The sequence below is a fragment of the Lepus europaeus genome, chromosome 11 (assembly GCF_033115175.1).
Source record: "Lepus europaeus isolate LE1 chromosome 11, mLepTim1.pri, whole genome shotgun sequence".
NCBI classification, from domain to species: domain Eukaryota; kingdom Metazoa; phylum Chordata; class Mammalia; order Lagomorpha; family Leporidae; genus Lepus; species Lepus europaeus.
The window spans coordinates 56,017,945-56,040,973 of NC_084837.1; the positions used below are offsets into that span (position 1 = coordinate 56,017,945).

Here is a 23,029-nt window from a genome sequence, read left to right on the forward strand (position 1 = left end):
GTTATGAACATATATCCCGAGGAAGCCCATTTGGAACTGAATTTGGATCACCAGGACCTGTTACATGATTCCATATTGGAAGCAGAGCACAAATCTAAGACTTTGCTTTTTAAATTTAAGAATTCTAAGAATGAAATGCTTTTGTCTTTTAATTAATAAGGACTTCTTTGTGTTGTTTATCTTGCCACAAACCACATGACCAGTGCTGAGCTTTACAAACCCCAAATAACTTCTTTTATCTTCTGTACCCTAAGTTTATGTCCTTAGTTGAAATGATATTCATTATCTGTAGGTACAATACAGTGATTGCCATTTTGGCTGTTTTTACAGTATTCCTCTGCAGAAGAAAAGGCAGAAAAGAAATTTATAGAAGGAACATGCAACAAGGTTCCAAGAAGGGGTGAATTGAAGAATTTAAGGATTATAGCTGGGCGAGTGATTTTTATGACTGTCAGGGAAGGAAGAAAGTCTTGTCTGTATTATGGAATCACTAAGTTGCCATTAATATAACATTGGCCTCTAAGACATGGGTTCTCATCTCAACTGACTACAGACTGAAGAATTTTGGAGCTAGGGTCCTGTGACATAGTAAAAAACATAATTGCAAGTTGAAGTATTGAACTAAGTGTTCTCCTTGGCTCCAGATGTGGGCAACACTAGTGTAGGACAGCATTCTGTATTGAGGTCTCTGGGTAGATGAAGCAACAGTGTGAAGTATTTGTGTTGTGGCTTTATTGCTATAAAATCCAATGTCACAATTTCCTGAACCTTGACTGGAGATTCCCAGTTGTGACTAATATACAGAGTACTAACATGACATTTTTCCATTTATGTGACAAAGGCCAGAGGGAAAAAGGTTTCTACCCTATAACAGAGCACCATGTATCTGTAACCCTCAAAAATAATATCAGGCTTTCTTTGAGTTTCCCTTCTCCTTCATTTCTGAATTGGAATCTTCATTGGTCCTCCATTTGCCTTTAAAACTAGTGTTTGTCAACCACTTAATAACAGATCATCTCTTGAGTTCTTGGAACTATCTGGAGAGTCTGTATCAATACTCATTACATATCTATGCACGTGTAAATCCTTAGGAAATTATAGCTATGGTAATTTTATAAAATTTTTTAAAAATATGACCAGTTGAATGAGGGTAGTCACATATGTAATTCTGATACAAGCATCCTCTAACCGCTCCCATCTTCTGTGCTTCTTCTCTTCAAGCCCTTCTAACCCTTTCTGTGAGTGCTCGGGGTCCTATTGACACTTCTGGTTGACTAGATACATGCTTTTTTTTTTTTTTTCTTGGCAATCGTCATTTTATCACTCTCAGGGATTTTCTACTAGAAAATAGAAATTTTCTGTTTTCTTGCCCCTTTCTGTCTTCCTCCACTTAAAGTACACCTATGTAGTTAGAACAAAACTTGAGGAAAATAACTCACTAAATATAACAGTAGGTAATAAATGGTAATTGTATTGCCATTCCCAGGGGGGAGATTTCTTTTAAGCAAGGAAGCCTTGAAGACTGGGCAGTATCTTAATTTGAGAAACATCATTTTGTAATATTGACTTATAATCCCTATGATTATGTGTGGGGATCTTTGCCATGGAAAGACATTTTGAAGAGCCTTCCCATCACTCAAGGAAACAGCCACCTTCACTACCTGTGTGACATTTCAGCTATTTCTGTGGTGAAAATCCACACAGCTGGCTGTTGCTTACAGATTTTTGCGTTTTCTCTGCCATTCCATTTGAACTCAGGCAACAAGTAGAAAAATAAAACAATACATGCATACACAAATATTGACTAAGCCTTCTGAGTTACTTATTTAAATTTGAAAAAGCATATAAAGATTTATTTATTGGAAAGACAGAATGATGGAGAGGGCAGAACAGAGAGAAAAGATCTTCTATCAGCCAGTTCACTCCCCAAATGGCCACAATGGTCGTGGCTGGCCAGGTGAAAGCCAGGAGCCAAGTACTCCATCCAGGTCTCCTTCATGGGTGGCAGGGGTCCAAGTACTTGGGCCATCATCTGCTCCTTTCTCAGGTGCATTAGCAGGGTGCTGGATCAGAAGCAGAGCAGCTGGGACTTGAACCTGTGCTCAAATATGAGATGCTTGCATCGCAAGTGGGGGCTTAAACCACTGGACCCTGATGCCAGGTGCTTATTTAAATTTTAAAGTTTTAAATTTAAATTTTTTTACCTTTAAATCCAAATCCTGAACCCTCTCCTCATACTGTGCTTTAAGTTAAGTAGAAGATTATCTTAGGAGGTGCTTTTTGGAGGGTAAAAGGCTTGCCCCATCTTTGCAAAGGAATATTCCAATCATGAGTTATTAACACAGCTTTGTTTTCTAAGCATCTCCAGGCTTCTTTGCCTCAGGATTTCTGGGAGTTTTGATGGATCTGTTTGGTGAGGTCTAGAGAAGTTGAGAGGCCTAAACTAGGCTGTGCAGTGAGTCCCCTATGGGGAAGGGAGCCTTTTGTCCCAAGGCTAAAATTAGTGCACTCCCCCATCTCTCAGGTATAGACAAGTTCTGCTGGTTAAGGGTTGGGTGGAGGAGAGGAAGGGGTTGCAATCAGCCTTTTGGCTAATGCCTTGGGCTGGTTGAGGTCAGCCAGAGAGGGAGGATACGTCATGGTTATGCTTTGATTTGTCACTATGTGATTTATGCTCCCTGTTAGACAAGCTGCTCTCTTCCCCTGTTCTCTAACAGGCAGTCTCATTGCTGGAAATGACTGTCAGCTGCTTGCTCTGCATAGACCCCATCACATGCCTCACCACTGGGGCCTGGGAAGCCTGACCACAGACCGGCGTCTCCAAGGCATGAATAATTAGGGAGGCATAATGGAAGGCACTCACTGCACCCTCCAATTGCATAAGCCCATTACCGAACTCTGCTACATCAGCTTCTATCTGCCAAGAGGAGAAGTCAGAGGATTTTCATACAAGGGCACCGTAACTCTAGACAGATCCAATAAAGGTTTTCATAACTGCTACCAAGTCAGAGAGGGGTCAGACATCATCAGCCTCCGCCGGCAGCCGAACGAACATCCAGGCGACATATTTTTCAAGCAGACTCCCACGAAAGACATTCTGACGGAGCTGTACAAGCTCACAGCGGAGAGGGAGAGACTGCTGGCCGATCTGCTGAGCTCAGACCACATCCTAGGGATTACCATGGGGAACCAGGAAGGGAAGCTGCCAGAGCTGTCTGTGAGCCTGGCCCCCGAGGACGACTGTTTCCAGAGTGCTGGCAACTGGCAAGGGGAGCTCCCCGTGGGCTCTCTTAATAAGAGGAGCACACACGGGAACAGAAAGCCCCGGAGGTTTGGTGGAAGGAGAGAGAGATTCGAGGAGCTCCCACAGAAGAGGACAAGAAGGAAAGGGCGTGGGGGCCAGGAAACTGCTTCTCACCTGGGGAAGGACCAAGTCTGCCCCAGCAGCTCCCTTCCTTCCAGAGTGGAGCCTCAGCTTCGGCTTGTGGAGCAAAGAGCAGACTTGTTCTCGAATGGGGTGCTTACCTCTCCGCCGCACAGGAGGGAGAGCTGCCCCTCGGATATCCTTGGGATGCTGGACACAGACGTTGGCTTTGGGAGTTCTGGGCTTGGCAGGGGAGTGCAGCCCCCAAACTACAGCTCCACGGAGGCGGGAGAGGATGGCGTTGAGGGGCCACTGAGGTGGCCTCCTGGACTGCAGCATCATCAAACAGGTTTGCCTGAAAGTCAGAAGGACTCCGAAAAGCATCCAGAGGCAGTGGAGAGGGCCAGGACGAAGAAGTCGGCTGAATGGGCTTGCAGGAAGAAACCTGTCTGCAAAGCGGTGGCCCAAGTCCAGGATCTGTCTGCTCAGATACAAAGAGTGGTTACAACACCTCCTGAGGCTGAGGAAGGGAATGTCCTTGGCCCAGCACCCCAAGCTGACTTTATACCCAGAGCAGAACTGCTCACCCCCCCAGGAGCGCAGAGCCCCAGACGCTGGGGCAAAGAGCGAGAGCATGGGTCTTCTCAGCCATCAGCCAGAGATTCTGTTTCTGACACTGAGGGGACTGTGAACAAGGTCCTCCTGAAGGGTATAGAGAGCAAGAAGTTAGATGAAGCCACCGAGGAGAAAAGAGCCCCCCATGGCCTCCCAGGAACCAGAAGCAAGAAAAGAGCTGGGCCGTGCCGCAGCTTCAGTCCTGACTCCCCACACCTCCAAGATGGTAACAGGCGGCCGTCGCCCCCAGCGTCAGCAGCTCTGGGCACGGTCTTTAATAATTCATCCCCTCAGTCAGGCACACACACACGGACGTCACCTGTTCCCTCACCTCTGTCTCCAAGGTGCCCCAGCCCACAGCAGCATCACAGGATCCTCCGGCTCGCTCCACTGCCTGGGGAGAGGGGAGCTGCTCTTCATGACTCTCCTGGGGGAAAGAGCGGTGTCTTTCCTGGGTCCTCCTCTGCTGACACCTTGGAGCCACCATCCTCTGCGAAGGTCACGGAGACCAAAGGAGCCAGCCCGGCCTCCCTCCGAGCAGGCCAAGCTCAGTTGGTGCCTGAGGAACCTTTGGAAAAGAGCTTGGGGCCAGGGAAGACCACAGCTGGGTCCCAGCCCCCATCACCTCCAGGTTAGTCCCTGTTTAAGATGCTTTACAAGTGGTGGTGGGCGATTGGAGAACTATCAATTTGCTTGTGCTGTTGTAAGACTGGGTAATTAACGAGAGATGAAAACTCCTAGGCCCGTCAAGTCAGTATATGTCATAGCAAGAAAACTGGGAGTGATACAGGGGGCTGTGGAGATGGTGAGGACAGTGTTGATTCGTGGGCTCAGAAGTGCAGTTGCCTCCAGAAGCAATGTTTTGTAAATGTCGTGGTGGTGGCGGGGTGAGGCATACTTTATAGCTGCCTTCACAATTGCCTAACATAAGGGCTCTCAGAGGAAGCAGGAACCTGCAGAGAGAAGTAGCAACTTGTCCCTGCCTTTGATGGGAGCACTGGGTAATTGGCCCCTTGACCTAAATTCTATTGTTGGTGCTGCTGGAGTCATCCTAGGTACTCTAAGCAGAAGGACAGCAGCACATTTGTGTGTTCATCCATCTGGAGTTAGACATTCTTGCTTTTTTATTAATCACTTTTGTAAGTACCATTTTATGATGAAAACTTACCCCAAGAATGAATTTAGTCTCATATGAAGAAATTTAGTTGAAATTTTCTTTTCTATTATGTTTTTTTAAATCAACACAAAGTAACTATTTATTCTCAAGCTACTGTTGTTACTAGGATAACATCATTTCTTATGCAAAAGGTACTCTAGTTCTAGTCTGATTGGGATGCTTAGTGTGTTTTAAAATTTTACATGAAGATAATTTGGGTGGTTCAATAAGACCAAAAAGGCAGTGTGTAAGAAGTGTCACTCTTGTGTTCATTACATATTTCCAGGCCAACATAGCCAGATGCTTAAAGTTTTGCATGCCATTGTATATGTAACAGGTTCTTTTTCAATGTTTTCTTTTAAGCAGCATATGGCCAATACTTTGTCTAGGGAATAGCTCATTAATATAACATATGGTGTCTTCAGTGTTAGAAAAAACTTCATGCACAATTTTTGAGATAAAAATACTTGTCTAGGAAAGAGAAGTTTCGTACACCTTCTGTTCATTTTGAACTTGTAATTTTATAAATTTCTCTAAATCATTGGACCAGGGGTGCTTCTTTAAAAATGTGTTAAATGCTTATCATCTTGTTTTTGCAATGTGTCAATCTTGCTGTTTTCATATTACAAATAGTCTGCTTCACCAAGAATGTATAGAATTGTAGATTTTGGATTATCTATTATCAAGCCTTAGTGATGAAAATCCTTCTCCTTGTGAATGCTGGAGACTTGGAAATAGTTGTCCTTGGCAAGGAAGCTCTCAGAAATTATTAGGTGAGAGACGTCTGGAGGCTCCATGTGGAATAGCTACCTTAATTTCAAGAGCTGTTTTTAGAAATCACCAAATTCTAGGATTGTGTGTACTACTCATTAAGAATCTGTGCATTAAATACATAGGTCTTCAGTAAAATTCCCCCAACCTTTGTTTAGAATTCTCTTGTTATTTTGTTGTCATTTTCTATATAAGAATATTATAAAAGCCCCACTGTACCTGGGTCAAGTTAGGCAAACAGAAAACAGTTTGTACAGCTTACTGACCATGAGCCCCACTGAGGGATGGCCAGTCTTTCCCTGGTCTTCTCCATGCAATTGGTCATCACTGTTCCTTTTACTTTGGCCTCAGCCTTCATTGGGATCTTCAGTAGTACTTTTGGGATCTTGTCACAGGACTCCTAGGGATTCCTTTGCCAGGGAGAACTCCTGAGCTATTAAGGTCATCATGGAAAGGGGAAGGAGAGTAAGAGTGGGATAGAGCTTTCTTCTGGCATGGATAGCTTCTTTTATACTGATTGCTCTCTCCTGGACATCCAAAGGTTATCTCTTACCAACCCCTCTTTGAAAAGCATTGAGGAAGGAGTTCTCCAGATAAGATCTTTGATATCTGTCCTCTGTTCTGATTCCCCTCTGCTCTTTTGACTTTTGCTTTCCTGTAGCCATGAGTCCTCCTCTATTCTAGATCCTTCTGTGATTTCCTATAGCTGGTGGGTCTATATTGGGAACTGCCTTTGTCTTTTGCTAATCTTCTGCCACCCAATCTCAGCAGAGGCCTCAGGCAGCCTCCAGCAGCCCAGGCAGAGGAGTGTGTAATTCATTCACCATCCCCGAGCAGTGGCTCTTTCTCTGAGTCCAACTCCCACCCTTCTCCCATGTTAGCTATTAACCAGGTTGAGTTTATGGTCTGTGGACATTTATTTCCTGTGGAAATAAGTTGTAGGTATTTTATTGAAGTGAAGTGATTAAGATTATCAAAAGTTCTCATTAACTGCTCAAGCAAGAGATTAAGTCTGGCAGAAGTAATCAGATCCATTTCCAGTTGGAAGACTCCTTAGTGTTACAGACAAGTGGTAATTCCCAGGAAAGGGTACAATCCACATTTCCTTCTTACCGAGAAATTACAGCCGACATCATCTCCATCCACCAAAGACACCATCAAGGTATTAAGAGGCTACTGATGGTCTTCTATTATTGCATTTCTAATTTTCCTCACTCTTCATGCTAAGCGCTACACACAGGAATTTCTTATTTGGCGGTGATAAGATCAAATAGAGAATCTACTAATGAAGAATGGTGGCCACACTTGTCCTCTCATGGTTCTCCTCCCCCACCAGTCTTGGAACTTGTTTCATAGTGGTTTACTCGGGTGATGGAGACAGTTGTAGAAGCTTTCCAAGCCTTTGCAAAATATGGTATTTCTCCAACCTTGAGGATTCTGGCTGTACCAACCAGCATCTCAGTGTCCTTGGGCCTTGGTGCTGGAATTCTTTTCTATTTTTGTTCACTTCCACTCATCTTTGATCTAAAAAGACTCTTTGAATGCCTGAAGAATCATGTGGAGTTTGGCTTACCATGCTGTAGAGATGCCCAGTATTTAGTACACTATAGAACAATCTCATGATCTTTCTTCCTTTGATTGAAATAAGTGAGGGGGAGTAATGCCTGAAGCATTGTTCTTGTTATGAAGAATCATTTGGTCAATTCTTGTGACCATCAAAAGATTAGGAATTGAGAGGCATTCATGTAATAAATTTTATTCTATCTAATGCTACTATCAAAGCTTTCATTTCTTTCTGGACACACATTATAGGTATGATAAATTCCATATTAACATTGAGTTTTGATCCAATTCCAATAAAAATTAAAGAAACTTCATAACATTAATGATATATATATATATATGTAAAGTCACTTAAGATTACAAGGAAAGTATGTGGTATATAGAAAATTGTCTTCAATTGCTTATAGGAATTCAAACAATTGAATATACCATACAATACTCATATAAAACAAATATAGGATTTTAATTGACAGGTAGTAAGTTGCTGTACACCTTTGAGGAAGTAAGGGGATTATAATTGAAACTGTATATAGCTATGACTTAGCAATGCTATTTTTAGTAATTTATCTTACATGAATATATGCATCAATAAGAATATTTGCATATGAATATATGCATATGAGTATTAACTATAGCATTATTTGTAAAGGGATATCTTCTGGAAAAACATCTATCAGTGGAGAAATGGTTAAGTAAATTATAGTACATTTATACTCTATAATAATATGAAACTATTCAGAGTATTCATTTAAATTTATGTCTAAGATACAAAATATTATATAAAATGCTCTCAATTTTTATAAAACCAGTATCACCTCTTCCCATGGGTGAATATGTGTATTTGGTATTTGTTTGAATATTATGGAAAAAAACTGGTCAGGTTATTAATATTCCTCACTGAGGGGCAAGACATGTGAAGAGGGGAATGAAGTAAAAGGAAGGATCCAGAAGCATTAGGGAAAAGCATTAAGTTTTCTCTTTATATATTTTTCCCTATTTCTCTGATTCTGATAATGATGTCACTTTTTTTATTAAACAGCTGAACTTTATTTATTTGAAACGCAGAGTTACAGAGAAAGAGAGATCTTCCATTCACTGGTTCAGTCCCCCAAATGGCTACAATGTAGTGGAGCTGGGCCACTTGGAAGCCAGGGACCAGGAGCCTCCTCTGGGCCCCAACATGGATGGCAGGGGCCCAAGGACTTGGGCCATCCTCTGATGCCCTCCCAGGCACATTAGGAGGGAGCTGCATTGGTAGTAGAGCAGCCAGAACTCTACTCGTGCCCACATGGGATGCTGGCACTGTGGGCAGTGACTTTACCTCCCATGGCACAATGCCGGCCCCTACTGTGTCATTTTCATGGTATTTGAAGAGGTAGGGCTGGGAAGCAGGACTGGCTGAGGACAGAGAAAAATCTAGAAACCAGAAGAGGAAGGCAGTTCAGAAAGACCCTTGGATTAGACAGGGAAGAGACACCCCTGGGCCTGACAGAGCAAGAGAAGCAGTGGTCACTGGAACCCAGCAAGGGGAGATTACTGGAGAGGACTGTCTCACAGGAACAGAGGTTTGTGGTAGCACTCATTATAAAGGACCCTGTGAGTTTAAATATTCTTAACTCTCCATTATGTCTATAAGTCTCTAACTGAACCAAGCAGAAGGCAGTGAGGGAACCAAGGCAGATAATGTGGCCTACAGTCAGCCTTCCAGGGCCACAGCAGATGGAGAAGGTTGGAGAATGGTTCTGGAAGGGCAAGAGGGAGACTAATGCAGATGAATTGGGGCATGAAGGCCAGGAAAACACTGTCTTCTTACTCCCATTGAAGGAGTTATCTCAATGGAATGACCAGTCTAAGAGTAGATTGTAAGAGGCTGAACACGAGCAGGTGATGAGGAACGAGAAATAGTGGTTATGAGTTTCCTCAAACTTATTAATGAGTGAGTGTATAGGGATAGAATGATGTTAAAATTATTTTTTATTTGAGAGGCAGGCAGATATAAAGAATGCTCCCATCTATTGGTTCACTCCCAAAATGCATGTAGCAGCCTGCCAGTGCTGGGCCAAGGATGAAGCCAGGAACCATGAACTCAATTCCTTTCTCCCTTGTAGGGGGCAGGGACCAACTACTTGAGCTATCATGGCCACCTCCCAGGGTCTGTACTGGCAGGAAGCTGGAATCAAGAGCAAGAGATGGAGCTTGCGATTGAATTCAGATGGGCTGTGAGTGTCCTAACCAGTGTCTTAGCTAATTCATTAAACCCCCGTCCCAACAGAATGATATTTTAAATGAGCAACAGGATGTGCTTTATTATCGAACAATGATTATCTTGATGCTACATGATTGCAGCCTTTTCCTTTTTTTATATGTGACTTTCAGCCTCTAAACTTAATGAATTTGACTATCTCGTTTATTGTTTAAAAATAATGTATGGAGAAAGTGAATGAATTAGAAATTCTTGTGGTGCAGTTTTCAGTCCATGATTCAGAAAAAAAAAAAAGAACTGGATTTAAAAAAAAATTCTTATATTTAAAATGACTGTTATCACATTGTATCTGCTTTCTTTTTATGAAAAGTACAGTTTCAAAATTAGTCTTCTCCAATTATCACAAATTAAGAATGACTAATTAGCATATGAAATATTAAATTAGTTTTCTACCAATGAACAATTTGTATTTTGAAGTCAGCTCCAGTATGAAATAAATGATGAGAATTTTTCTCATTCAAGTTTTGATTTTTAAAGGAGTATGTTTCAAAGGTCAGGATCATGGGTAAGATCAAATGTTTAAAATCTCAAGCCAGCTCTATGCTTTGTGAATTTTTTTTTACCCAAATTAAGGCTGAATTGTGCCTCGAGGGTAACACCTTCTACTGAATTGTTTCCCAGTTGTCTCTCTTTCTGTTATTGGATTCAGAGCACAAGATTTAAAGTAAGGGTGACAGTCTGTCTCTTGGGCCATGTGCAACATCTAAAGTTATTCTAAAGATATAGAAATTACAGAAGTAACACCAAGATGAAAAGTAGTACCTGCTAAATAATATAAAAGAGAAAGCCACTTTTAAACGATTCACTGTTTCACTTCCCACATGGCTGATAACAGCCCGGCTAGGCCAGGACAAATCCAGGGGCCAGCTGCTGCGTCCAGGTCTTCCACATGGGTGGCAGGGGCCCAGGTACCTGGGCTGTCTTCCGCTGTCTTCTCAGGCACTTGAGCAAAGAGCTGGATTGGAAACAGAGCAGCTGGGACTGCAACCAGTGAGCTAATATGGGATGCTGGAGTTGCAGCCAGTGGCTCAACCTGCTGCTCCGTAACACTCGCCCTCATCTTCTCTGGATAGCTGGTATCAGGTAACAACAGTTACCCATCTGTCACTTTATCTGCTTTCTCATCACTTACATGGATAGTAACTTCTGGTAGATAATTCTGAAATGGAAATCAGCCTATATCTGATGTATACTTGTGGCCTCAGGACTGGATATTAGGTCATGCTATTCCCCCTAGAGTGCCCTCACAACTCAGCCTCCCCTTGTAGCATCTTCTGGAGTTTTATTTATTTACATCCCAGAGAAGGCTCTAGAGGAGTTATTGTTCTCTTCTCCTCCTATTCCCCCAACCACTGTCATAATTATTCTGCCGCATTAAACTGATACTCTCTACAGAGCCCAGAGCCTTATAGGAAAGAACTTGACACAAGGCCAGAATGGGAATTCAGATGTGACTGTAGGATGTAGAGAGATGTGGGGTCCTGAAGGATGTTGACAACAGGGAAAAGCAATGAGCAGCTGGAGAAAGAGGACCATGAGAGCTCAAATCTGGGCCCAAATGGCTGTTCCTCTTCCTCCACAGTGCCCCTTCCCCCCAGGGAGAAGGGCTTTTGGCAGGAAGCAAGAGAAGCCCTTGGTCGTCAGAGGCCCCTGGTTTTGCAATGTGGAAGAGCTATTCAAGAGAGGCAGAAACGTTTTCACTGGCCAGAGGGAGAGAAGTGGCCCAGCCTTTGTGTTGGAAGAGGTGGTCAGCAACCCAAGGACAGCAGAGTGACCAGAGGGATGAGAGCAGCAAGCCCCCACCCCTGGAAACTCTGAGGGACCCTGGAAGGCATGACTTTCAGGGAAGTTATGTGAGGGAGGAGGAGCCTCAGAGAAGACTGGACTGTGGGCCTGGGGAGTGAGCGAGGACTTGATAGTGAGGTTCAGATCTTTTATCATTCATGTTACACAGTTACATTCACAATAAGGCAGCAAGAGCTTCCAGTTTTCAGACTTTTTTTTTCCCCTAAAATTCTATATTCTTGTTTGTTTTTTAAATCTCAGTTAAAGTTTTGAGTTTTGTGTTCGGGGAGAGGGCCCAAATATAATTCTGTGCCTGATGAAAGCTGTTGGTTTCTGAGTCAGCCCAGTAGAATTGCGGGAAGTAAATTATACGGGCAGCTGAGCCTCAGCTGCCTCCTCCCTGGGATTTGGATCTGTCTGGGCACGTCTGATCATTAGACAGTGGGGCCCACAAGAGTCTTTGCTTGAGGGCTTGGAGAATTACCACAAGACAGGGCTGCTGCTAAGGAAAGCAAGGATTTGAGGCTCATCAGGTGACAGCAGTAATGAGGGGAGGGACAACAGTGAAAATGGCATGACACGTGTCTCCCAGATTTTCTGCTGCCTTAGCCCCATCGACTCATGTCTGGATCCTTGGGAGAGATGACTACGGTTAAAAAAAAAACACAGTGTGAAAATATAGAGTAGTGTTACTGTAATTTATTAAAGATACTGAAGATAAGGTTCACTAAGGAGACTTATAAGCCTTGTGCATGCAGAATCTCTACTTGAGGCACTGATGAAGCATGGTGTCACAGGGGGTAAGGTAAAGTGAACTAGACTTTATCTCCTTCAAGGAAGCAGAAAACTAGGAAGCCAATTTTGGCAGTGGCAAGGGGCCTTTAAGCAGTTGGAGAAGACAGGAAGGATGGCAGAGGAGGCCACATCCACAAGCACACCCCACTTCTAGAATCTGGAGGAAATTGGTGTGCAGAGAAGACAAGCACCAAAACTGAGAGCCAAAGAATGATTGTCGTGTCTTGTTATTCCTAACTGCAGTTGCTGGAAGGAATCATAGCAAATTTTAGGCTTTTTTTATCTTTTTAAAAAACTTTTATTTAATAAATATAAATTTTGAAATTACAACTTTTGGATTATAGCGGTTTTCTCCCCCACAAACCATCCCATCTCCTACTCCCTCTCCCATCCCATTCTTCATTAAGATTCATTTTTAATTATCTTTATATACAGAATATCAACTTAGTATATACTAAGTAAAGATATCAACAGTTTGCACCCTCACAGACACACAAAGTACAAAGTACTGTTTGAATACTCGTTTTATTCTTTTGAGAACCAAATGAAATAATGTCAATGAAATGTTTAATAAGGTGTTAGAAAATGCTAACTTTTTAATCATTATAGATAGGGCTGGAAAATATTTTTTTAAATTTTTTGATTTCTCTATAGTGGTGGTTACCAGAGGCTGGGAAAGGAGGGATATGGAAAGGATGATTAATGGGTAGTAGGTTGTAGCTGGATAGGAGTGAGAAGTTATGATGGTTCTATTGCATAGAAGGGTAACTATAGATAATGTTAAAACATTATAAAGTTCTCTATTAAAAACAAAGTAAAGGAAGAATTTTGAATGTTTTCATCATGAAGAAATGTTAAATGTTTAATGTGAAAAATATATTTACCCTGATTGGACATTACACAATGTGTACATTTACTGATATATCACATAGTACATATGTATAATTTTTATATGTCTGCTAAAATTTTTTAAAAATTAAAATAGAAAGAATTTTAATATCACAATCTTTTTGGTGTTTTCCTGTAGTGAAATTATGCTGCAAATAACTCATAGCACATAGCTTTGTGGATTTCTTGATTTGCTCTTAATTAGAGCTGCTACATGTTTCTGTTTTTTGAGGCACTTATAGTACCTGTGTAACATCTTCATTGGTCTTTTACTGTTTTGTGGAGGTTATACTGGATTTTCTACATAATTTGCTAAAACAACAGGGCAGAGAGCACACATCATACCTTTGATGCACTCCCTACAGAGTACAGCTTAAAAGTGGTTCACTCAGTAGCCTTGAATTTAGTCACGATTTTTAGATTTCTAAATTAAATTAAGTAATAATAGAATTGGGATTGCTTGTGAGATTAATAATGTAATTTAAGTATGAAATCATAAAGGTTGAAATAGCAAAAGAAAAGAAAAGGTGTCCTTCTTACCAATTATTTCTGAACGAGCTGGCACAAAACTTTCTCAGTTTATGCAACTGTTGGTAATGTCCCTCCTGATTTCCAAGTCTCCTTTTCTTTTCTTTTTTTTATTTATTTGACAGGTAGAGTTTTATGGACAGTGAAAGAGAGAGACAGAGAGAAGGGTCTTCCTTCTGTTGGTTCACTCTCCAAATGGCCGCAACGGCCGGAGCTATGCCAATCCAAAGCCAGGAGCCAGGAGTTTCTTTTGGGTCTCCCATGCAAGTGCAGGGCCTCAAGCACTTGGGCCATCCTCCACTGCTATCCCAGGCCATAGCAGAGAGCTGGACCGGAAGAGGAGCAACTGGGGCTAGAACCTGGAGTCCATATGGGATGGCGGCACCGCAGGTGGAGGATTAACCTAGTGTACCACAGTGCCAGCCCCCCAAATTTCCTTTTCAAAGACAGTGAGTTTGCACCTTGATCATCTTATTACTATATACATTTTTAATAATATTCTCTCATTGCTTTGTGCATTATTCTTGAGTTCCCATCAAGCTTTTTTGGAGTTTCCTATCTTGAACTTTGGATGAATGATTTGCAGTTCCTTGAATAGTAGATCAATATGTACTGATATAAGCAACAATGTTCTAAGGTTGTTGAGTTTAATTAAAAAGCAACCTTCTAAATTACAGTAGCAATGCAGTGACTGTGAGTTAAAGGTTGCCCTTAGGAGCAAGCAAACAGAATGACTGGAAATGCTATCAGCTCTTTTTACCCTGCAGAGTAAAGAGACTTTCCGCCATTATATTCTTGGCATCCCATCTTCATTGGGAACCAGTTTCTACTGGTGATAGAGCATATCAGAATTGAAATAGATGCTTCTTTATTTTATTATTTTCAAAAAGCTTTCCTCAGACAGCTATAGTATCACATTCATCATTATATACCTGGAGTCAATTTCAGTAACTGACATATGGCATGTACTCAATAAATATTTTACTGAATGAATGAATAAATGGATGGACAAATGCTAAGAGAACTTGATCTGTAACTAGGTAACAGGGACACATTTTTCCCATTTATGTTGTATTGAACAGGATGAAACTAATTTCATACCATACTATGTGATTGTTCTCAGTACTGGAACTTGATTTTGCTAGATAATGCTTTTTAGTTTTAACTAATGTTAAAACTATATATCTGCATAGGTCAGGAAGATGGGAATGAAATTTGGTGAAACTTGGATACTCAAGGCCAAGTCTTTTACTGAATGAAGAACCTGTTTTTTAATTAAGTTAAAACTTTACAATGTGATCATTGTAACCACTAGAATAGGTTTTTTTTTTAAAAAAAGTGAAATTTAACTTGACTATCAAAGCCACTAACTGAGGGGTAGTCAAGTGATAAAACTCGAAATAGAAACCAGAAATGGCTTAAAGTTTCATGTATTTCACTGGTCACAGATTAACTGTGTTGCATTATGCATGATCAAAGCCCAGCGCACTTTCACTGGGGAACACTTTATGACTCAACCTGTTGGTGAACCAGAGTCTGGGCAGTTACCTGTAATTCTTCTAGGCTGTGATTCAGGGGGCCCTGCAAGGTCCAGCTACTGGGTACCTAATGCCCACCATTGAAGTTTACCTAATGTGTAGGAAAGCACTGTTGCTTGAAAATTAGTGTACAGTGTAATTATCCGTTGAGGCCATGTGATTTATTTTCAAAAGCTATGCATATAACTCATTATAAGTCATTATATTAATTTGTCCATAAAGCTCCTATTATTGCCTAGCAGAGCAGGATCCTTACAGAATGGGCTGTGGAGCAGGTTTCTTTCTCTTTTTTTTTTTGTATTTTTTTAATCTTTTATTTAATGAATATAAATTTCCAAAGTACAGCTTATGGATTACAATGGCTTCCCCCCCATAACTTCCCTCTCACCCGCAACCCTCTCCTTTCCCGCTCGCTCGTGGGAAGCAGAAGTCAAAGCCAGGAAAGGAATAGGCAGACCTGGATGATGGCATGAGAATTTGAGGCAGTCTGAGAAGATCAAGGATCATAATTACATCTGAAAATCCTTTCTCCTTTGCCATGTAGCATAAGCTAATCACAGAAGAGACAGGGCGTCATATTCACAGGTTCTGCTTTCACTGAAGGAGGGAGAGTCATTCTGGGTGTGCAAATCAGGGGATAGAAATATCGGGTAGTATTTTAGAATTCTGCCTACCACAGTAGCCTTCCATTGTCTAGGACTCTCCATTCCCTTTCTGTCCTTCCACTTCCACTGGTACAGCCCTGTCTCCACAGCTTTCCTTAATATAGCATTGTGTATCCATTATAGTTTGTTCTCCATCACTGGATCATATTCATAAGTACACTAATGTCTTCATGTGCTAGAACTTCAAATGCCAGCTCTACTACCTGGCAGAACACTGACAACTTCCTCCATTTCCTCCTCTATAATTAGGAGTGATAATAGATGGCTACTATATATGTAAATACATACACTTCTTATGAGTTTTGGTAAAGGTTATTTAAGGGACTTGGCACAGTGTCTAGCAAAATATTTACATTTTGTTTTCAGTATTTTGTGTCTCAGTGGTTTTATTCATATATTATTTCTCCACAATGGATAATCTGGAAATTCTATGCATCTTTCAAAATTCATCCTAACTTTGGTTATGCAGACTGTCAATGTCAGGAACTAGATGAAAGGTATAGAAAGCTTTCTATGTTTTACTTTTCAGTCAGACCTAAATTCTTTCAAAATAAAGTTACTTTAAAAAAAGAAACCCTAAACATTATCTCCAGTATAAGCTAACCTTCTGACTTCTCTCTGTATAATGAACACTTTTCCTTTGTATTCTCATAGGATTTTATACATGATGTTTATCACATTGCATCAGACTTTATATATCTCTGTCTAGAATTCAGACTCTGGAAGCAGAGAATATGCTTTATTCATCTTTTTGTCTTTAAAATATATAGTATCACAACTGACATAGCTTACAACATATACTACAAAAATGCTAGCTCAGTACTTGTTGAATGGGTGTTTTCATTTATTGGGCACAAGAGATTCCCCAATGACAAATGAGATGTGGTTATAGGAAATGTAAAAGTATGGAGAGTTAGAATAGTGTGGAACAGGGATTGTCAAAATGTGGTCCCTGGACAAGCAGCATTATTAGCTATGACTGGATACTTGCTGAAGTACTATTTCTTGGGCCACATCCTCTGGACCCACTGATTCAGAAACTCTGGGGTTTGGGGCTAAACTGTATTTAAACATGTGGGGAGGGAACAAGATAAAACATAAATTATTATACCAACAAATAGATATATTAAGTGAATTCAAAAGTTTTTATGCTCAAATATTTTATCAGAGGGAAGTGATATAAATGAGTTATCTTTGATAACTAAATTCCCGTTAAGCCATTTTTAATGATTTTGAGAAATTATTATAGACCTTATCAGATTGAGGGACCTAAACACTTGTAAACATAAATAAATCTCATTTTTTTTTCATTAGTTTATTTCCAACAAATTCTTAGGCATTGCTTTTATATAGGAGTGCCATTCTTAACATTTCCATAACATTTGTTTTTGTGATTATGATTTTTTTTACTGTTAATCATAACCATTCTGACCTCAATATGATGTCTTCAAATAACTGTAGATGCCTGCCAAGTCCTATGGCTGTCATGTGGTGTGAGATGATATTCCTCCGAATTGTATTTAAACATACCCTAGTCTCCCAGTAGATAGCCTTTGGAACCAGCTTTATGTTATTGGCAAATATTGGTTGAGTTATAGTATTTTATCTACTTTATAAGCAAAATATTACAATCACACATCTGCAGCTTTATCCTGAAGAGCAGCACCACCAAAGATGGCACTTTGTTGCCATCTTTCTAATTCCTTTAAGGGTGGATGTCTTGAGAAGTCTTGTGATACTGCATGACTAATTCCACAAAGTGCCCGAGTCAGGAGAGATGGACTGCAGCCTCTCTGCTGCAGAAGCTGTCCAGTCACCACCTCTGTGTGACTGGAAGAAAACCACTTCCTTTAGCCTTTGGACAAACTTGACTTCTCAGAGATCTCAGGGCTGCCCTTTCAAAACCCCACCGGCTTTTTGGTCGATTTTTCCTTATCATGCTAAGGAGATCATAATTTATACAGTTGTTCAGTTGAACTGAATCCAGGAAGAAGTTGAAATCATGAAGCAAAAGTTCAAATCCTGCCTCTGTCAATTGCAAGTTGTATCTCTGGGCAAGACATAACCCCTCCAACTTTCATACTTTAACAAAGGGTTAAAAATACCACTCTTGCAGAATTGTGAAATTAAATCGTCCCGTGTCCATGAGAGTGCTTTGCAAATGTCAGGATTTATTATTATGTTTTCAAATGGCAACCTCAAAAAGAGCAATCACCTTTCAGTTACTCTTAGTGAGCCCAGTAGTGTCTATGTCAGAGGCCCAAAGCTAAATGGACATTCTCTGCAGACCACAGCTTTGGAAACTACATTTATTTTCTCATCCCTCAGGGGCATGATTTACTGTTACCTCTTCCAGGTAGGGAACAATGGAAACTGATCATCTTTGTGTTTCAAGGAAACTGCCTCTGGCACTAGTGAGAATGTGACACACCATAAATGAGTAAGACTGAAAAGGGTCCATCATTGTTTTGGTGCTTGGAGATAATTCTAAGACTCTGTAAACTCCTATTTGGATGAAGTTGGTTGGATCTGCTGCTGGAAGAGAAAACTCTTGAGCACCACTCTGAGGTTCTTGCCCTGAGTGTCAGAAAAGACAGTTGCTATATTCAAAAATGCTGAATCTGCAGTCAGCTGAATAGTCGTATTCATATTGTTAATTCATGAAGCTGTGTCAGAACGGAGAAAAGTACCATTGACATGCCACAATACCCATCTCGACTCTGGCTTCTGTTTGAATCTTTCCCTTTCAACATCTTAATCAAAGTAAGAGAAGAACTGAAATGGAGAGAGATACCAGATGATGGAATCTAGCTTGTTAAGGTCTTCCTAAGCTATGTGGATCAGGGATAAAATCAAGAGGATGCTTGAAACATCAGCATTGAGATTAAAATATCCACTTATAAATAAAAAGCACAAGAGAATTTGGCTTCAGTTTTAGTTGACAATGTGTTGATTTTGAATGTGTTGGCTAATAGGGCTGTTTAAAGCAACAAGTCAGGCTACATTAGTAATAGTTATTCATATCAGGGAAGGAAATGTGCTACTGTATCCCAGAAACCTGAAGTTTCTGGGGGTAGTCATTGGTATATATTTGAGGGGTGCTCTTGCCTAATGAGATTACATGTAAGGGACAGGATGGAAACATATCTGGAAATTGTTGCCTAGGAAAAAAGTTCAACAGAACAGCGAGACTGAAAACTGGAAAGATACACACGACAAAGGCAGTGTGGTGGATGCCCTGTATGCTACTTTCAGTGCCAGGGCCTTCACTCCTTCAGCTGCTGGGAATGTTGCTGGCTGGTGGCTTATAGCTAAGTCCTTCCCCTGGTACAGCCCTCTCCAGAAGGGAGCTGCCTTGGCCAAGGCTACAAAACCTCCTGGAGGTCAGCCCTGTTGAATGACATGTGAAGGCCCAGAAGCCCAGCCCTGTTGCCTTGTACAGGACAACTCTGAAGGGCCATCCTTGCTCAGAGCTCCATACGTGACCAGCTGAGGCCTGTGTTGCAACTACATCTCCCCTGTCCAGTCCTGCCACCCGCTCTATGTGTTCTTCCTGATAGCGTTCCCCAGTAAGCCTTCTTCGTGGAAATCCCTTCTCCGACTCCATTTCCTAAGGAATCCTACTTGCAGCGGCCAACCTGACGTGACACTACCTGCAACAGCTCCAGTTATTTGTCACAGGATAGGATATGTTATTCCATCAGTGATTAGGAAAGGGTTCCTTACAAGCACAAGCCATAAAGAAGATTGTTGGTAAATATGTCTATACTAAAATATTACTAAGTTAAACTCATTTGACTATGGCAAGTGCTAGCACTTTAAAAATCCTAAGATATTCTGGGAGAAGATATTTGTGGCATTTATGTCTTAAAAATTAATGTTCAAAATATTGAAAGAATTTGTATAAATTAATAAAGAAAAGGCAAACCACCCAAGAGAAAAAATATGAGCAGAGAGTCATCTTACTTAGGAGAAAGTCTAAAAGATCAATGAGTATATGATTATATAGTCAGTCTTATAAGCAACTAGAGAAATGACAAAAATAGGCTATTTCATTCAATCAAATTGGAAAATGTTATTTTGAAATGATTTCTTTTTGCCTTTCTTTTCCTTCCCTTCCTTTGCCTTCCTTTCTCTGTTTCTGTGTCTTTGAACATTCTCTTTCTATTAAGAACATATTTTCCATTAAGACCAAGCGTAAATGTCATCTTTTCGTGAAGCTCTTTAAGCTCTCTGGTTAGAGTTAACTATTTCTTTTTTTTTTCTTTTTGACAGGCAGAGTGGACAGTGAGAGAGAGAGAGACAGAGAGAAAGGTCTTCCTTTGCCGTTGGTTCACCCTCCAATGGCTGCCGCGGCTGGTGTGCTGCGGCCGGCACACCGCGCCGATCCAATGGCAGGAGCCAGGTGCTTCTTCTGGTCTCCCATGGGGTGCAGGGCCCAAGCACTTGGGCCATCCTCTACTGCACTCCCTGGCCACAGCAGAGAGCTGGCCTGGCAGAGGGGCAACCGGGACAGAATCCGGTGCCCCGACCGGGACTAGAACCTGGTGTGCCGGCGCTGCTAGGTGGAGGATTAGCCTATTGAGCCGCGGCGCCGGCCAGAGTTAACTATTTCCTATTAAATATTCCATGTACTCCTTTGTGTTTCTTCCAATATGAAATACTTGATACTGCTGGAATTATTTGTTTACCTGTGAAACTCTGACACTAGAAGACCAGCCCCTGGGTAGGAGCATCAAATATTTATCTGTGCATTTCTGGTGTTTATGATTGTGTTGGCACTTGAGTAGAGATAAATATTGGATGGGTGAATATACCAGCTCCTTGCCTCTGTAGCTTTTCTGTAGATCAGTTCCTTTCAAACCGAGAGCTGAAAAGTAAAATGCTCTGTCGTGATTACTTCCATTTCTTTTTTGATGTACCCACTGACATTTGTATATTTGTGAAGTGTTCTTCTTGCTCATCATCTCAGTGGAACATGTGATTGAATGTGGTCCCCACTCTATTTAAAGGACTAAGAAGGGGCAGGGGTTGTGTTGCAGTGGGTTAAGCTACTGCTTGGGGCACCCACATCTCAAGTCAGGTTGCTTGGTTGGAGTCCAGGCTACTTGGATTGTGATCCGCCTTCCTACTAATGTTCCCAGGAGGCAGCAGATGATAGTTTATGTATCTGAGAGTTCTTGCTACCCAGGTAGGAAATCTAGGTGGAATTCTTGACTCTGGGTTTCCACCAGGCCCATCCCCAGATGTTATAGGCATTTGGGATGTAAACCAGTGGATTGAAGATCTATCTTTCTGTCTCTCCCTCTTTCTGTAATTTTGCCTTTCAAATAAAGAAATGAATCTTTAAAAAAAGTAAATAAAAAGGATGAAGCCAGATAAGTTGGGTTTTTATTTGTTTTATTTATTTATTTACTATAGGTGGAAAGTTGCACAGGTGCAAAATAAGTTTTGTGTTTGTTGTTCATTGCATATCTTGTGGGTGTATTGCTGCTTAGTGGACCCATCAGGATTTATTTTTGATCCTGAAAAAAATGAAATAAGTAAGTATTCTTTGCCTAGAGAGATAAAATATGTTTATGTACTTTAAAAAATAAAATATCTCCCTCAGTAAATCTCCTTGGAAATGTGTATCCTCAAGGCAATTGAAATCCAATTGCTTTTGAAAAGGCCAGTGGCAGTTCTACAAGCTCTACATGGGAGTATCTGATTTGAGTTGATATTTTTGTTTCTTACAGTGTTCATGAAATATTAAAACTGGAGGGCCATGGCCCAGTAACTTCATGTAACAGATAATAAAAATAAGCTTCTACCTGAAGTGTCATAACTGTTTAGTGATAGATATATTTGATTTTATAACTTCATTTTGGTGTTTTAATTTGTCTATATTCTGTCCCCACCACCAATTTTTAACAATTTTTTCTTTTTGTTGTTTGAGAGAGACTGACTCAGAGAACTCTCATCTACTGGGTCATTCCCAAACAACTAGGGCTAAATCCTGGAGCTGGAATCTCAATCCGGGTCTCTCACGTGGGTGGTGGGAACCCAGTTATTTGAGCCATCCTCACTTTCTGCCACGGTCTGCATTTTGCACAAAACAGGAGTCAGGAGTCAGGCGCCAGGACTGTGTATTGAACTATGTACTCTGACATGGACATAGGCATTTTTACCTGTAAGCCAAATGCATTCCGCATACTACTTTATAGGTAACATGAAATTTATTATGATCTCTAGTGGCTTTTAGGGTTACAATAGATACTTAAATATCCTTGAAATTTTCCTGACAACCAATAGCTTCGTGGCCTTTATACCAATAATAAATAATTTTCATTAGCACCTAAACTGAAGGAAATAAGCAGCTCTATTCTAATGCAGTTCTTCAATTATTTAGACTCATAAGCAATACTATTTTCTCATTAATTAAATTGTGACAAAGATTTTGTTAAGTATAGTCCATCTTATATAATTACAGAAATATCATTAGTAATACCCCTGAACTTTCATTTGCTCATTGGTTAAAAAAATCAGTAAACCTTTGATAATCTTTTTACTCAAAATATTGAGAGCCTGTGATTTTAATAACAGAACATTCACCTGGACTTTGCTTGTCTTGCAAGGGTCACTTATGCCTGAAGTGTTGTTGCTTGATAATCCAAGTTTTTCTTCACCATGTAATATATGATTGTGTTTTTGAAAAGTGATCTTAGACTAAAATGCTGTACTGTCTTGCTGAAAGGTTTCTAGGGGTAACCTTCACTAATCTCCATTTATAAGTGGTCTTTAGTAAGTTCAAGCAAAATGCATTTCATGAAAAAAACATGCATGGATGTCAGCATTTTGGTGGAGGATGTCAAAATAAACTTATCTTTTAATTTCATTTTTCCATAAATTTTTTGAAGCACCCTCGTGTGTTTTCTGTCCTTTGTTAACTTGACAAGATTTTGAGTAATTAAAACTAAATATAGGCATTCTAACCATATGGTTTCTCTATCCTTGATTGGGTGGATGTAAGATTTGAAGGAGGCATCATGGAAGAAAATAGGCAGTTTTGCATAATCTCTCTTAGTTTTCTCTTCTCTGTAATGACAATAACAAAAA

The 23,029-nt window shown here is 40.7% G+C and overlaps 1 protein-coding gene across 2 annotated transcripts in view; it reads left to right on the forward strand.

The window, feature by feature from the left end:
* Positions 1-2,848: 2,848 nt before the first annotated feature.
* The window catches only part of FMN1 (formin 1), a 433,901-nt gene continuing 413,720 nt past the window's right edge, over positions 2,849-23,029 (forward strand). For both annotated transcript variants that reach the window (XM_062205569.1, XM_062205570.1), the window contains exon 1: positions 2,849-4,610. In XM_062205569.1, the coding sequence (XP_062061553.1) occupies positions 2,849-4,610 (1,762 nt within the window). The remainder of the gene's footprint in view (positions 4,611-23,029) is intronic.